The sequence below is a fragment of the Symsagittifera roscoffensis genome, chromosome 4 (assembly GCF_963678635.1).
Source record: "Symsagittifera roscoffensis chromosome 4, txSymRosc1.1, whole genome shotgun sequence".
In the NCBI taxonomy this organism is placed as follows: Eukaryota; Metazoa; Xenacoelomorpha; order Acoela; family Convolutidae; genus Symsagittifera; species Symsagittifera roscoffensis.
Window position 1 is genome coordinate 73,080,340 of NC_087065.1, and position 16,723 is coordinate 73,097,062.

General features: G+C 35.9%; 2 protein-coding genes across 3 annotated transcripts in view; one reads left to right on the top strand and one right to left on the bottom strand.

Annotated features, from left to right (window-relative positions):
- Positions 1 to 16,723, top strand: part of LOC134845014 (spliceosome-associated protein CWC27 homolog) — a 502,234-nt gene that overhangs the window by 342,064 nt on the left and 143,447 nt on the right. The window lies entirely within an intron of this gene.
- LOC134845106 (uncharacterized) overlaps positions 2,348 to 16,723 on the bottom strand; it is a 43,739-nt gene continuing 29,363 nt past the window's right edge. For both annotated transcript variants that reach the window (XM_063861963.1, XM_063861961.1), the window contains 13 exons: positions 16,575 to 16,712; positions 15,228 to 15,386; positions 14,390 to 14,554; positions 13,158 to 13,766; positions 12,806 to 12,943; positions 11,880 to 12,305; positions 9,405 to 9,548; positions 8,939 to 9,163; positions 8,237 to 8,590; positions 7,253 to 7,894; positions 5,502 to 5,639; positions 3,896 to 4,795; positions 2,348 to 3,035 (listed from right to left, as the gene is read on the bottom strand). In XM_063861963.1, coding sequence (XP_063718033.1) covers positions 2,763 to 3,035; positions 3,896 to 4,795; positions 5,502 to 5,639; positions 7,253 to 7,894; positions 8,237 to 8,590; positions 8,939 to 9,163; positions 9,405 to 9,548; positions 11,880 to 12,305; positions 12,806 to 12,943; positions 13,158 to 13,766; positions 14,390 to 14,554; positions 15,228 to 15,386; positions 16,575 to 16,712 — 4,311 coding nt within the window. In that variant the 3' untranslated portion in view covers positions 2,348 to 2,762. The remainder of the gene's footprint in view (positions 3,036 to 3,895; positions 4,796 to 5,501; positions 5,640 to 7,252; positions 7,895 to 8,236; positions 8,591 to 8,938; positions 9,164 to 9,404; positions 9,549 to 11,879; positions 12,306 to 12,805; positions 12,944 to 13,157; positions 13,767 to 14,389; positions 14,555 to 15,227; positions 15,387 to 16,574; positions 16,713 to 16,723) is intronic.

Sequence of the window (16,723 nt, forward strand, 5' to 3'; positions counted from 1 at the left end):
AAATCTGACAATTCAGAAAAGCAGAAAAAATAACTACCTAAAGAAGCACATTTTTCTACCACGTTGGTTTAAAAATATTTAATAAGCCATAAACAAAATCGAATATTTTCCATTCTCCCCTGCATTCCGAATTTTTTGTTATTTTGTTTAATTTTATAGAAAATTATAAAAAAACACCCACATTAACGCATACACAAACCAGCACACACACATAAGCAAAAAATTTCTCACGCGAACGTGCACGCACGTGTCTCGCCTACACGTACGCGCATAAGATCACGCGCACTCGATAATTTTTTCGAAAAAGGCAATATTATTTGACGAAGCCAATTACTCTTCAGCAGAAATGTTTATAATAAGTAAAACCGACGCAAAAACATAAAAAATATCTTATCAGTATTCGTTAGTTTACAAATTTGACATAAATGCTCAGATACGCAACCTCGCACGCACATGTACTCTTAAGAAGTACACGCACTCACACATACACTTCCTCACACACCCGCGTGCATACACATACACGTCGTACACATGCACATACACACACACCCGCACACATAAACTTTAACTTTTACGCAAGTTTTTTTGACATCCAACGTCGTTTTAGTAGTCGATTGAACCCTTTTTAACTGAGAAGCAAATCTACAACTCGGACACAAGTGAGGGAGCAGCATATTTGAGCTTTAAAAGACCAAAAACAAAAACACTTCTCGATACAAAGTTTTGCGGCGAAAAACGTCTAGGTCGCAAAAACCTTGTTTATCGCAGGGGTAAAAATGGAAAATAAATCTGACAATTCAGAAAAGCAGAAAAAATAACTACCTAAAGAAGCACATTTTTCTACCACGTTGGTTTAAAAATATTTAATAAGCCATAAACAAAATCGAATATTTTCCATTCTCCCCTGCATTCCGAATTTTTTGTTATTTTGTTTAATTTTATAGAAAATTATAAAAAAACACCCACATTAACGCATACACAAACCAGCACACACACATAAGCAAAAAATTTCTCACGCGAACGTGCACGCACGTGTCTCGCCTACACGTACGCGCATAAGATCACGCGCACTCGATAATTTTTTCGAAAAAGGCAATATTATTTGACGAAGCCAATTACTCTTCAGCAGAAATGTTTATAATAAGTAAAACCGACGCAAAAACATAAAAAATATCTTATCAGTATTCGTTAGTTTACAAATTTGACATAAATGCTCAGATACGCAACCTCGCACGCACATGTACTCTTAAGAAGTACACGCACTCACACATACACTTCCACACACACCCGCGTGCATACACATACACGTCGTACACATGCATATACACACACACCCGCACACATAAACTTTAACTTTTACGCAAGTTTTTTTGACATCCAACGTCGTTTTAGTAGTCGATTGAACCCTTTTTAACTGAGAAGCAAATCTACAACTCGGACACAAGTGAGGGAGCAGCATATTTGAGCTTTAAAAGACCAAAAACATGAAAAGTTTTTGACTTAATGCACATTTTGTTGCATAGGCAAGTATAGCAGGGAGAACTTGAAATATAATAAGCTGAAAGAAACCACAGTAACTTAACATGTAATAAAATTGAATGCAAAAAGCCAAAATATTTAAACATAAAACAACTAAAAATTTTGCGATATGCACTGATTTAGAAATTTTCCGAAACGGAATTTTAACATAGATAGAGCGCTGCACTTCGAATTCACTAGCGAAAAAAAATGTCCAAAACGGTTTAAAAAAGTAGATCCTCCGGTAAAAAACCTGTGCTCGGACATACAAGTTTTACAGTCAACTGCCCTACAAAATTGCGCCATTGACGCTTTTAAAAAATGCATCAACTGAGCTAACTTATTAATAATCAATTGTCAACAAGCAGGCTATTAAATGACTCCTGCTTTGAAAGTGAACCAAATGTATAAACCCTCCTGCTTTGAAAAGGTCACCAAATTTGGCACTAATATTTCCGACTTAGGTTCCGACACTTGTGAGAAAACAGAATCAACTTCCGAAAGTAGAAGACGAACACGTTTTTTGCAACCTTTACACTTTCGCCGTTCCATAGTGGAGTTTAATTTCCTTTTAACAAAGGAAACGATCTGAACTTAAAAAGAAACGACTTATAACGCAGACAACCCCTTGTTGCAAACATAGGACATTTTGAATAAAACTGTTCCTGCATACATACCATTTCGCAACCAGAATGAAACCAGTTTTTTAAAACATATCGTGACGTTAAAAGTACAAAAGCACCATCCTACACCTCTAACTAGCGCATAAAAAATTTAAATTTCTGTTTTTCAAAAATACAAAACAGAAATTGAATTCCAATTTGATCTAACAATTTTTAACATAGCTGCTTCAGCAAGTCACGATAAATGTGTACATAATTATCATGGTTGATAGAATCATGATTCGCATCGATTACAACATTTTTCAGAATTCATAATTTATAAATATCAATGTTCAATAACTCATATTTGACCGTCACCGTCAGGTGAATAAATAACTGCTGTTTTATGATGAAAGTGCTGAGCTAGAATTTTGAGTTCTCAGATTTTTAACTTAAATATTCACCACTAACTGCCATAACAAAAATAAATAACATCGACTAGTTTCAGTTTGAAGTTTTTCTTCCCTTTTAACCCATCTATCGTCGCTCTTTCTGTCACATATTCAGTTTTCTAAATAGTTTTTGACTTGTTTTGCTTTAAATCTCAACTGTCGTTCGGGCTGATCTATTCTGTTTCATTTCTCATGCAGAGGACGCGCCAGTTGTCATTTCTTGTCGCGCTGAATTGTAGTGGGCCAGCATAATGGGCAAATTGCGCATAATGTGTTTCATTTTCTGGTCCATTCGTGTGGCGGCCTTGAATGCTTTATGGGTGTGGTCGAATACTGTTTGGGCGTTGTTGACTATGATGGCCAAGTCTTGTATGAATTGAGCCCAAATGTAGCCTGGCTTGGACATGTTCCTCTCAATGGAACAGAAGTCTACTCTCTTAGCCACTTGAGAGTACGCCGATACCTAAAAAACCACTGTTTTTTCTTTCAAAAAATATGCCGCCAGAGTTATACAGTCCGCCAGAATTATCAGAGGAAAAAATGAACAGGCAGCATACCATTTTTATCTCAACTTATTATTTTGATACAACTAAACCAGTTACGACTTGTGATCTATTATTTCGAATACTTACAGATTTTCTTTCTGGGGCTTCTGATTTTATGTATCATCATTTCATGCGACTAACATTTTGTTTTTCTAGCAATCTAAAAAAACTCGAAAAAGACAACAAAAGACCCAAACGAACAGACCGCCATCATCATGGCCAAAACTAGAAACTTCTTTCAAAATTCCACAAATTTCAGATAAGGCTTTCAAAATTTCTTACCTCAGTCAACGTATAACATAGCCAACAGGCAATTGGAAAAGAGTCAATGAACCCAAGTAAACAGGAAAAAATACTCACATGATTTTTTGAAAAAATCTCAGCTTTCGAATTTCTAAAAAAAATAGATGACCTAAAAGCTAATTGAATTTCAAAACAATGAATGATTTATTCATTGACACTTTTTTGATAAAATTAACCCAATTTGAGAAAACTGGATCAATAGGTAACACTATTATTCTGCTGGGAAAATTGATAGTTAGAACTCGAATACCTTTTCAGTAACCTCGAAACTTTCGCTGTTCGCAGTTTGGCTTCCATTCAACAAAGGAAATAAACTGAACTTAAAATAACGAAAAGCCAAATTTGGGCGTAAACAAATTTTCCAGAAAAAAAAACAAACAGAATCATCACGACCAAAAAGAATCTTCACCACGTTCCTGGACTCTTAAAGACTGGTCTCAATAATTAACATCATTTATCTTTTCAGTGCACTTACACATTCGACGTTTTCGAAACATACGAAAGATGTCTTGGATCTGATGTCGAGGAATATCTTCTCACAAATGTCCACCTCCTCGTTTACTTCTTCCTTCCACTCTACTTTTACAGCAGCCCTAATTGTTGAACTCTTTTGACTTTTGGCCGGACTGCTTGCTGATGACACTGATTCGCCAACTGCACTTTTCACAGCATCTGAATTTGAAGAATCGCCTTCTTCTATTTCGGACTGCTTCGATTCTGACCTCAATTGCGATGCTCCATCTTTTGATTTTTCTTCGCTGGAATCTTTCGTAACTTCCACTGCCCTTTCCAATGATGACTTGGCAAATTCGGTTTTCAGTAGATGCTTAACTCGATCACTTTGTGAGTTTCCGAGTGATTCCTCCGATGTTAATTCCGACGATGTTGACATGTCTTTGCTTTTCCTCTTAACTGGCGATTCCATTTCGGGTTTAATTTCGAGTCTTTCCAGCTTCAGACTGACTTGCTTATTGAACTCAATTGACACATCATCACTCTCGGATCTTTTGGGTTCTTTGGAGGGACTTTTAGCACCTGGGGTTTTCTTTGGACTTTTACTGCTCAACTCCAATTTAGGACTTCTGGAATCTTTGCTCTCTTCGTCGAGCTTCGGTTTCTTACAAGGCGACTTCTTAACTTTTTTCATTTCTGGAATGAAAACAGGTGTTGCATTCAATGTCTGTGAGTGATCTATATTCATGGACTCTGGACTTTCGGCTCTGGATTGTGTTTTTGAAGCAGGTTCCGATGTCAGTGCCGACGAGGTCTTGCTTCGTGTCTTCTCGTAGTGACTCCTCATGATTGGAAGTCTCTGCATCAGGTGGAGCATTCTGGCATCCAGTTTGAGAGCCGCTTTGTGCACAGTGTGAGAGCTCTGAAGTCAAAAAAAGTGCGGTCAAAAAGTAGAGATGTCTTAATGTAGACACGTCGCAAGCCAATCAGAATCGAGATAAGAAAAGAAACCCGCTAACCGATTTCTTTTCTCGGTTCTGATTGGCTAACGATGTGTCTACTTTTGCTACGTTACCAATCAAGTGAAATTTGATACAAACTATTATTATGTAAGCAATCATTTTAGTGTTATCTTTTTTTAATGTAAAGATTTGCTTATTTCTAAAAAGATACCGGGTAAGATCATCATTAAAAGTTACCGAATCAAACCATCATTTTAACTGTAAATTCTCCACCAAAATTTTCTATAGGGGTGACAATTTTTTAGTAGATCCTTTTCATTTCTTTTCTTAATTATCATATGGCGCGTTTTGGTTCCGTTTCATGTGTCCATCACTTTGTTTCTTTTCAAATCAAATAGCGTAAACTAGTGTCCAAAAAGATGACGTTTTATAAATAGAACTTGAACAGAAGTATTTCAAATTCAAAATCAAATTCATTAGTAAAAATAATTAACCAAAATCCAATAAAATAAACGAAAAATATTACCTATCAGGGATGTTCAAAAACGCTCATTCAGAACTCCCAAAAACAACCCTAAATAAGTTACGATCATAATAGCATCTTGAACAGGTTACTAAATGGAACTTCCCAACACTGAGGGGAACTATGCGAATTATTGGACTAACCTCAAATGCAAAAGTGGCGTTATTTACAATTGTGGCCACGTCTCTGATGAATTTCTGCCATATATAGCCTGTTTCTTCTAAGCGGCGCTCAATTGACATCAAATCCACTCGCTTGCTCACAACTGAGTAATTCGGGACCTAAGAGGAGACAAGAACTTGATACACACGCTAACCAGCCTTGCACAAAACTGATCGTTGGAAGTGCTTCTTACTTTGCAAAAAAGGACTGTAATATATTATACACAGAAAAAAGAGGACTTTAATATAATACAAGCAAAGTGCTCGAGTTAAAAAGAATGTATTACTGAAGATTTTTCGAAAAAAGCATGCACAAAAGAAAGATGGAAAAGTTTCATGAACAGAAAAAAAATACTCACTTGTTTTTTTTTTAACAAATCTCAATTGTCGAAGAAAAAAATTGATGGCCTTTAAGCTCTGAATTTCTAGAACTATTATTGACAGTTTTTGATAAAATTAACCCAATTTGAGAAAACTGAAACAATAGGTAATTTTTTAAATTTCCCTAGGAGCTGATAGTTTAAATCCATTTTTCAAATTAGAAGTTGATCACTTTTGCCTTCCTTTCACCAAAGAAAATGAGCTGAAGTTAAAAAGAAAGCAAAAGTCAAATCGCGAACAGTAAATATAAGCGTGATCAAATTTTAAGACTTTTCCCGAGAAACAAAAACAAAAAAAGCATCACGACCTATATAAGAATCTGAACTACTTCAAGAAGCTTTCATGACACACTTTTTAGATAACTTTAACCCAATTTGAAAAACTGGATCAATAGACACTTTTTTATTCCATCAAAAAATTTAATTAAAATAATCGATCACGTTTTTTTTGCAATATTTTAAATTTCGTAACTGCACGGCGAGAAAAACGGTGCTAATTTAAAGTGACTGGACAAAAAAAACAAAATCGGAAAATCTAAACGCGTTTTTCTTAAATTCGACCAACATTAGTTAAAAAACGACGAGTAGGAAATGTTTTAAGAATTTTGCCACTATTTAAATGGAGCAATTTTTTTGCGCAATTCGAGCCCAAAATTTCTACTAAAAAGCGGAGTTTTTCGAATTTCTTTTCGTCAATCAAAAATTGCGCTAAAATACTGGATCAACTGTTCCGAAAAAGATATCAAATTTAGTCTTTTATGTAGCTTAGCAAAGTTTAGACAGTATAACCTCCAAAGATTTGTATAAATAAGTATATTTTTGTAAGACATCATTGTTACTAAATAAACAAAAATTTTTTTTTGCACATTTTACTTTCTTTATTTTAAGAGTATATAACAGGTTCACTTCGATAAAATTTTCTCAACAGCTCACCAGACAAGCTTAGCACAATTTTCGATAGGCTAAAAAGAGCTAACAGTGACCCATTTTTGAAAGTAAATATTGGTTCCGAATTTCGCGAAAAAAAGTAACGCCATAATATTAGTTCTGGCAAAAGTAAATGCGCTTTTAATCTCATCATTTTTTTAAATGCCAATTCAACTTGAAAAAAAAACGCGTATTCATTTTCCAACTTTGTTCCTTTGTCCGGTACTTAAAATCAGCGCTGTAAACTGTGAAAAATGAAGTTGAATAGCAATATTTGCGCCATGTTTCGAAAACCGAATAAGATTCCCAATTTTCTATCGCGACATCAAACAAAAACAGGCAAGACAAATACGCGCATACTATATCACCAAAAAAATCTGAACCGAAATATTTGCAAATAACTTCATTGAAAAGCACTAAACTTACTTCTGAGACGTTTTGGAACACTTGAAAAGTGTGTTTAGATCTGATGTCCAGAAATATCTTCTGACAGATATCAACTTCCTCGTCAACTTCGACCGTCTCAACTTTAGGAGTTAGGAGAGCCAGCGCTGCTGGATTTTTTGTACTCCCAGAAGTGGGCGTTGAATTACCACCATCGCTTTTCGTACTTTCATCAGAAGGTTTCTTTGGCTTGGGAGTTGCAAGAATATTGCTTTCGTTTTGTGAAGTCTTGTTATGGTCAAAAAATCCCGAATCATTGCGCAAACTATCATTCAAAACTGTCATTTTCGGAATTTCTGATTCTTTCGTTTTCTTTGCCGATGATGTTTTTTGTTCTCCACTTGTCCATTTTTTGAGCTTTGGAGACGTCCACATTTGGGTCGTTTTAACCGACCGCAATCTTTTGTATTCATCTCTCAGTTTCGGCTGACTATACAGAAGTGAGAGTAGCTTGACGTCCAGTCGCATAGACGCACTGTATAACTCAGGCTCCACCCCTTTGAAAATTCTCATTGCACAATTCACAAGGGCAGCGATGTCCTGCACGAAGTTCCAGGCAGTGTAATCGCTTTGAGACATGTTCCAAGATATTGTTGAGAAATCTGATATTTCCTCGATATAATCCTGTAACAAACATAATTTCACTTAATCGAATTCTCGCACTACATATCCCACAAATTATTTTTTTTTGGCCAGGATCGACTCAGGATTGCAAATATCGCCGCCAAACTTTTTTTCAAAAAGTTGGGATTTTTCTTTTTCAAACAACTTTTTTAAAGCCCTCGCGAACACCCTAGCCTAGCAGTTCATTTTCTCATCCGGAAAACTGTTTCAGCACACATAACTCAGAAAATAGGCAAACTGTTGAAACGGTTTCCGCTTAAAAAGTCACTAAGCAAATCATTCAGAAACAAATTAGTAAAAAGTAAATCTTTTGGCTGGCTAATATATTGAAAAACCACTAACTTTGGACATGTTTTCAAAACACGTGAAAACATCCGAGTTTCTAATCGACTGCAAAATGGACAAACAGGATGCCTTCTCCGCGTCCATTTCAATGTCCTCGTCTAAGCCCAAACCACTTTTGTTCACGTTTGATTGCACTTTTTTCCCACCTGCGTCTTTTGAGCTGGTAGCTTCCTTTTGAGACTTTTGTTTCTTCCTATCAGAACTTTCTGCACTTTTCAAGCAATCGTTAGACGAAGTTTTGTTACGTTTTGGAGATTTCTGTTTATCAGTATTGCCTTCTTCGGGTTGAGATTTGGAATCATTTGTATGATTGCCCGAGGTGTTTGTTCTATGGGATGGTTGCTCCAGCTCCTAAAACGAAGAAACGCCAGCTTGAAGTCAAAGAATATTCAAAACCATAGCCGATAAATTTTTTTAAAAAATAAATTGTAGTCTTGGTAGCAATCACGTTAGAGGGATCCCATTTGAACAGATGTCTGCCTCAAGCGGGGCATTTATAGATGAGACTCCATTTCAGGCCGTTTGATGTAGTTTAATGCAAATTGGAAATAATCTCCGCTCGTAATTACTTCATTAATTTTATAACTAGAACTAATGTTTCAATATTTCATTCCAAACCTGCCTTCATACTAACAAAAAAATACAACACATTAGTATCAATTCAACTAAATAAAACTCAAAATTTAAATATAATTTTACCGAAGGATCTTCCGGTTGTGTATCCGACACTTCCAAATTTTCGTTTTGAACAGATAATCCAGTAGCTGTCGAGAGTCCACACGAGGACGAAGCAACATCTTTATCCTTCGCATCCAGGGGGTCATCTCTAGTGCGGGTGAACTTCTTCAGCATAACCGGGAACTTCTTCAGACAAGTTTCCAGCTTCCAATTCAAAGTCACACCCGCTTGATGCACGCCCGAATCCTGCCAATCATGATTCAAAGTTTCTAGTTAGCCAGAAACGCTTCGGAAAATCAATGATGCAATGCGTTTTTTTTGCATCAAACATCCATATTGCTAATTATAAATCTCTATTTGAAGCAACTTAGGAAACACTAGTAAGTACCCAAATTAGGTGTGTCATAATCATCTCAGAACGTTGCGTAAAATTGTTTTGGCTATTTTGGTTCTTTTTTACTTAGAAAAAACGTCTATGTAAAGTTACCTTCGGATATAGGTTGAGTGCAATATAGGTGACAGCTGCCAGGTCTTTCACAAACTTGCCCCATATGTAGCCTGGTCGGGAGGACAATTTCTTCTCAATCTTGAAAATGTCGGTCTTTTTGGCAAAATTTTGACACACCGAGTCCTAAAAATTATACAATTGAGTGATTTATTCATTTTATTTAAGATGGTGCGGATCCAGTCACTAATATTAAAATTCCCCTTCATTAACGCAGCGCTGCTCACATCAAATCTAACGATCGTTTCTTTGAAATCCATTCTACACTACAAAAAAAGGCGGCTACTGAGCAATTAATATACCGTAAACATAGCCAAAAGACAGTTGGAAAAGCGTCAATGAAGCAAGGATACAGAAAAAAATCCTACTAAAGTATCTTAATAAAAAAGTAAACAAAAAATTTTTTTTTTTTTGAAAAACTTCAACTTTCGAAATTCAAAAAAATATATATATGCTTTTAAAACTCTTTGACTTTCAAGAACGATTTATGATAGACACTTTTTAGATAAATATAACTCAATTTGGGAAAACTAGATCAATAGTAAAACTTTTATTCCGCTGGGAAAATCTATGCCACTTCGTGGCCTTTACGGTTTTTCGTGGCCTTTACCCTTTTGCTGTTCGATAGTGGAGTTTACCTTGCTTAGGAGTACTCAATTCGTTCATTACTGAAAAAGATGTTCAAAATGACTGACCGCTATGAGTTTTTGATGTTTTTCTGTTTTTGGAAAAAACTGAACTGCGCTTTGCAACGCGAGAAAACGACAAGAAACAGCTCTGTAAAGTGCAATAAGAAGTAGAAACAAGCCTCGAATTGCTAAAAATTAGGCTACGTCTGGGTTTCGATCTGCGACCTAGAGATTATGAGTCTCACGCACTAACCACTGAGTCAGTGATGCTTAATAAATCACAAATACTAGCCACAAAAAAGCAGATAACAGATGCTATGAAATTTCCAATGCTACAGATCGTGATTATAGCAAAACTGCCACCAAATAAGTGAACACTTTTATTTGCAAGTTAGGCTTAAAAAAAGAAGGTTCGTACTAATACACAAACGCTCGCAAATGTAATTAAAAATTCAGTCTCTCGTTTAATTGATCTAACCCTCCATGTAGTCTGGAAAATGTAAACATTCAGACCAGGGTTAGGCCAAGACAAGTTGCAATGAACATTGCATTTGGGTGTGTCTCAGTTTTTCCCCTAACATTCAAAGTCAGGGTCAGGGTCAGGTATCGCAAATAATCATTATATTGAGTCAATTGATATATCACATGAAAGGTCTTCATTTCGCGAGTCGATTGATACAAATAAAAAATTAAAGTTAATGTTATGTAAACTTTTCTCAGTGTCGAGAAAAATCGGCTCAAATTTTTTTTGTTTTATAGTCTAATTGGGAGCAAGTAAAGATAATAGCTCTCGATTTTGCTATGGAACAATCAGGTTGTAACTCTCGAAATAAAACTTTTGCAGCTTAGTTTAGCACATTTCAAACACTACAAAACTTTTTTTATCAATGAACACAATATTTAAAAAATTAATAAAAAGTTTAATAGTGCTCCTTTTTGTTATTTTCAAAAATAATTGCAGTCAAACAAAACTACTTCTAAAGTTCTAGGCAACCTCGAGTTTATCGGCTCAAACGACGCGCAAAACAAGCTACTCAAATTGGCGCTACTGGTTTCAAAAATAACTGTGGTCGGAATATTCGGTGCTAGTTGCACAGCTACTGGCTCAAATTGTTAAACTTGTTTTGGAATCCCTATAACGACTAAAAAGACTCTGATACGGTACCAAACTTGACCCCTACACGATTTCTTGGAGGTATCATAATCGTACAAAAAAAACACCCTGCGCTATAGTTCCTTCCAGTCTCATTGCAAGGTGTCGGAACAACAAATTTAAAAAGAGAGACGAAGCTGAGCTGATCACTATTTGCGATCCAGCAGAAATTTGAAAAAGAGTCACTGAAAGCAAAGAAACCAGAAAAACTACCTTGTTTTATAAAAATTTCAACTTTCGAATTTCAAAGAAAAAAATTTATGGCATTAAACCTCTTTGAATTTCAAGAACAATTTAGGCAAATTTTTAATCGGCTTGGAAATCTAAAAACTAAATACCACTTTCGAAACTAAAAATCGATCACGTTTTTTTGCGCCATGTTGTCTTTCGCAATTGGAGAGCAATTTTTGCCTTACTAATAGCAAATGAATTTGAATTCAAATCAAAAATGCATAGATGCATTAATGTATGCAGCAATTTACCACCACTGGGATTTAAGAAATGGCATTCGGAATGGTAACACACGATAGCCCGAAAGCAGAAAATTCCCTTTTTTTAAAAAAAAAGGTCCCGGTCGGACTTGAACTCCAGGTCCTTGAGCTCCAAGTTCTTTAGGGAATGTTTAATACGCGATTGCAACAAAAATAAATTTGAAAGCATCTCTCGATAATTTACCTTGGTTAGGTACTTGAGACAAACCAGATTCTCGTCAGCTTTAATTTCTGCGAACAAATTCAAACACAACTTCTGAATTTCATCTTTGTCAAGTGTTCGGGTTGTCAGCATTTTCGGGTCACTGTCCGACCCATTTAAGTCATCGTCTAAACTTTTTGCAGCTGACGAAGAAGACTCGGCTGCTCGTTTCGCCACTGACTTCAGCGTCGCCTCTACTGTCTCGTCGAATAACGTCGCAGACGCAACACCTGGCTTCTTGGGAGTACTTTTTTCTGCATCACTCGTTGATCCCTTTTCAGGAGCAATAAGACGTGGCTGCAGTTTCCGAAGATCTTCATATGTCTTTTTCATGCTTGGCACATTACGCAAGTAGGTTATCATTTTGTCGTCCAGTTTCAGGGCTGTTTTATGGACCGCGTTCTCTGGCTGAAAATAATTCAAAGTAACCAGTAATTTGGTTGTTGCGGCCGTATCTTACGTTAAATAGCAGGTAATCAATGAAAAAGATTCAATAAACTGTATCATGCACGTTGTCAATTAAATTTACACAGCATTTAAGTTTTACTGAAAAAATACTCACATTATACGATTAATTTTATACAAAAATCTTTGATTTGACCAGTTAACCGTTACTATTATTCAAAGTAACTCTAAGAACAATACAACAAATGACAACATAACTAATTAATTGATAAAACGTGCTATCTTTTTTTTTAATTCAAAAGTATATTCAATCCATATAGGTAATATGAAAGCGCTAATTCAGGCATTAAATTGATGAAATAGTTTGACTGACTCCCTTATTTCACCACAATGATGACTAAATAGAACATTTCCGCTATGCTTCTATTGCATTACATGTATACATTACAAATGAATCATCGCACATTTTTTTCTTTCTGCTCTGCAATTTAGCTTGAAATTACCTTGAACAAATAAAGTGAGTTGTTAATAATGCAAACGACGTCATTGAGAAAATCCTTCCACGAGTAGTCTTTTGATTGCATTTGAGCTCCAATTTGATCCAAGTTTGAATTTCTTTCTACTTTTTTGAACTCCTTGGACTGAAAAAAATATCAATGTTCTTAAAAAGAACCAACATTCGTTATTGAAGAAGTTATAACTAATATTTCCTTAATCGCGCATTATTCATTCATAAATTATATGGCGCATTATTAATCAGTCAAGGGCAATTTCTAGGGAAAAAAACAACCGTAAATGACGCTTAATGAATATTAACTCAAGGGTAATTTGCTTAAAGATTCAAAGGAAACTAACCATGTAGGGTTTTCGGAAACAAATGTAGCACGCTTTGCCCTCGATTTCATCGAATATTTTCTGACACAGGCGAAGACATTCTAAACTTTCATCGGCCACGAAAAAGTTGATAGGACTGCTTTTCACGACCACCTCCTTTTTCGGACTGGTAGTCTTTGAAGCCTTTTCCGGGCTTATTTCAGGTGTGCTTTTGTTTTCAAATCCAGCACTGGCTGGTTTTATTGGAGACGGGCTTTTAGAACTTGACTGCAGCGTTTCGCTCTTTTCAGGTGATCGGTTTGTATTGCTACTCGATTTAATTTCTTCCGTCGGCGATGACTTTGATTGAACACCAATTTCGGAGGACTTTTTAGACTTCTTGGGCGATGTTTCTTCTGATATCGAGCTTTCATCTTTGCTTTTCTCAGGAAAGTCTGTTACAATATTTGACTCTCTTATTGGTGTTGATGATTTCTGTTCAACTTCTTTTTCAATTTGATTGACATCTTCATCCTCCTGACGATCTTTATTTGATTTTGTCTGTTCTTGACTGGGATTTTCGATGCCTGCATTTCTCTCGGTTTTAACATCTGCAGATTTTGAATTGCCTTTTGAAAGCAGCTGTTGCTCCTAAAAAATTGGACATGACCATGTGATAGCTAAAACAAGGGGCGGTTATACCCTTCCGGTAGATTCAACCCAATGGCTATAGAAAGAGCCGCTTTGGTACCATTTTACATCTCTTTTGACAGATCAAATATATTTTGGGGTTTTGCTCGTTGGTGATAATGAGATTAGAATTTTAAGGAAAGAAGGGGTCCTTTTACAGACAACTTGAGGGACAAAAACTCGAGGACAAAAATTTGTCTCCCAAATAAAAATTGTTTATCCTGCAAACAATACTTGAATAATTGACCCAAACTGAAAAATGGAAATGAGTAAAACAATACAATGTTCACATAAGTAGATTCAGCTTAACAAGAAAAAACAGTATGCTTAAAATCTTTATCACACCACATGTTCTCATGGTATAAAATAGACCAAAAATCCTGTACTGAAAAACTCAGCCTTTCAGAAAAAGTTCAGCAATTCAGCACTGTTACGCATGAGCTTTAATATAAGCAGATAATTCAAGTACTTCGTACACCTTCTAAAAAATTGCGCGTCACAAATTCTTTGCTATTGCACAGTAGACTAAGAATCTGCTAAAAAATAAAAACTGTCAAAAGATGAGCCCATTATGCGGTACTCACCTGTTCAAAATCTTCGTCCTCTCTCGGTTCTTCTTTGGCGGTGTCTTCTTCTCGGGCAGACTCCTCGTGGTCTCCATTTTGATCGCCATCATCATCTTCATCGCTATCCTTTATCTTTTTAGATGTACTCTTCTTTTTCGTCTTCTCTTGTGTGCTACTCTTCACCTAAGTAAATATAAAATTAGTTAATATTCGTGAATTGACTCTCTACAGCAAAAAAGGCTCTTTTACAGTCCCCCTTTGATGTTTTTCAATATATGAAAGTCTATTTAAAATGACTTTATAAATTAAAAACTGCATCAAAACGTGTCAAGCGTGAGCAGGTGAACAAAAATTTACATTTCTTACAAGCAAATTGCCGCGTGAACAATTTTTGAGCAGCTTTATTTTGTGATTTTACGAGGGGGGGGGGGGGGGGAACTGGAAAAGAGCCCAAAAAAATTTACCATTGTGCCTAAAACCAATAAGTGCCACTTCACAGCAACACCCAAATAAATTGCATTATAAGCATCAAAATTAGTTTCAGCAATCAACAAACAAACAAAACTCCGCAGCATCTCCCGGTATAAAAACAGTTGTGTCCCTATGCTAGTATGAAAGATTCATCATTTCTTATCTGTATTTTAGGGACCCAACTCTCAGATTTCAAACCCCCCCCCCCCCCACCAATGGCCTACCAACCAATGGCTCACAATGTTGGATTGTTATGAAAATGATTGCAAAACAACCCACTCGTCTCGCTACATCTTAAAACTGATGCTTATGTGAAGTGTGTTTGTAGGGTGGGGGGGGGGGGTGTTGACAACCATTTATGGTTGGGGTGGGATTGTTTGCTTACCTTAGCCAGACTGATTTCATCGTCGTCCTCTCCGTAGATGAACTCGTCCGCCTGTGTTCTCATATAGCGGAAGTGTTTCGTCATCAAAGGGAACTTCTCAAACGCCTTCAGCACCTTCTTTTCCAGTCTCAGTCCGGCTAAGTAACTCGCTTCTTTCGGCTAAAATGCCATTCTTTCATTGTCTTTTGTTTCGAAAATTTTGTTTGAATTTAAGCGCTTGAGGGCACTTCAAGAACGAGGGCACTTAATAGTATTTCTCTCATTTTTCCAGTTACAAGTTATGATCTTTGCTATAGCTAACTTGTACTTTCTAAATGAGGCAATAAGTTTCTCTGACGTTTTCAAAAAAAAAAGAAGAATTTCTTGGTAATCAAATAAATTAGCTTCCACTATACTAGAAAAAAAACTAGCTCACTTCGTTTTGGCCAAAATAAATTATCGTCGCAACAAAATTATCCACGCTCGAACACCGTCAATTAAATCATTTATGCACCAAACCAATTTTTCTAGGTACATCAATCAAGAGAAGTCCAACAGAACACGAAAAGCTAATATCAAATTTATTGACCTGTTTTTTATTACTTGGCTGTAATACAAATTCAACTTTAAGCCCGACAAAAGCACACTACATTGTACACAGGAAAATCGAATTTTTACTGGTTGACTTTTTTTTAGAAATTATATTTGTTCAAGGTTAATTAATGCCTTTATAGCAACAAGATGAGCATGTTAATGCATGGATGGCACAAAACGCAGTGATCATCGTAAGTAAATATAAAGTACATTTTAAATTTTTTTCCTGATTTTTTTGGTAGGAGGAAGATTTAACTTTGGCTTCAAGATTTGGATTACAAGAGAAAAAATAGAAAAAAAAATCAAGTTTGATCCACTTTTTCCTCATCGCCTTAAATTAGACTCAAAAACGGAAATATTCGGGCCATTTTTATTCTAATATTCAAGCTTATTTTGAAAGGACTTTTCAGAATCTTAATCACAATTTAAAAATCTTTATAGCAATCTCCCAATCAAGTTTTTTGTAAGCCAATGGTCGAAACAATCAATTGAAACAAATCACATATAAATCAGACCTTTACACGGCAAACAAGTCTCCGCAACTAATTATTAATCAAGATTTAACGATTTATTTAAATTTGTTTAAAATAAGATTAGACATTTATTTAAATTTAACATGAAGACAATTCACTCAGAATATTTTTTTATTTATAAACTATGCTAGCCCTTAAAACTGTCATGTCAATAAAAATGGTTGTTGGTGTTTTTTGAGACAAAGAAAAAAAGGAACCGACTCTGCAAGCTAAGTTTTTGGTGTGACGGTCAAGTGGTTACCTGAAATGCGATCAATGCGTTGTTCACAATTAGAGCGAGGTCAGCGACAAAACCCTGCCACACGTAGCCCTTCTTACTCATTTTCTGCTCCATCTTCAAGAAGTCCGCCTTCCGCTTTATCCCAGAGTACGCGGCAACCTGCGACACAA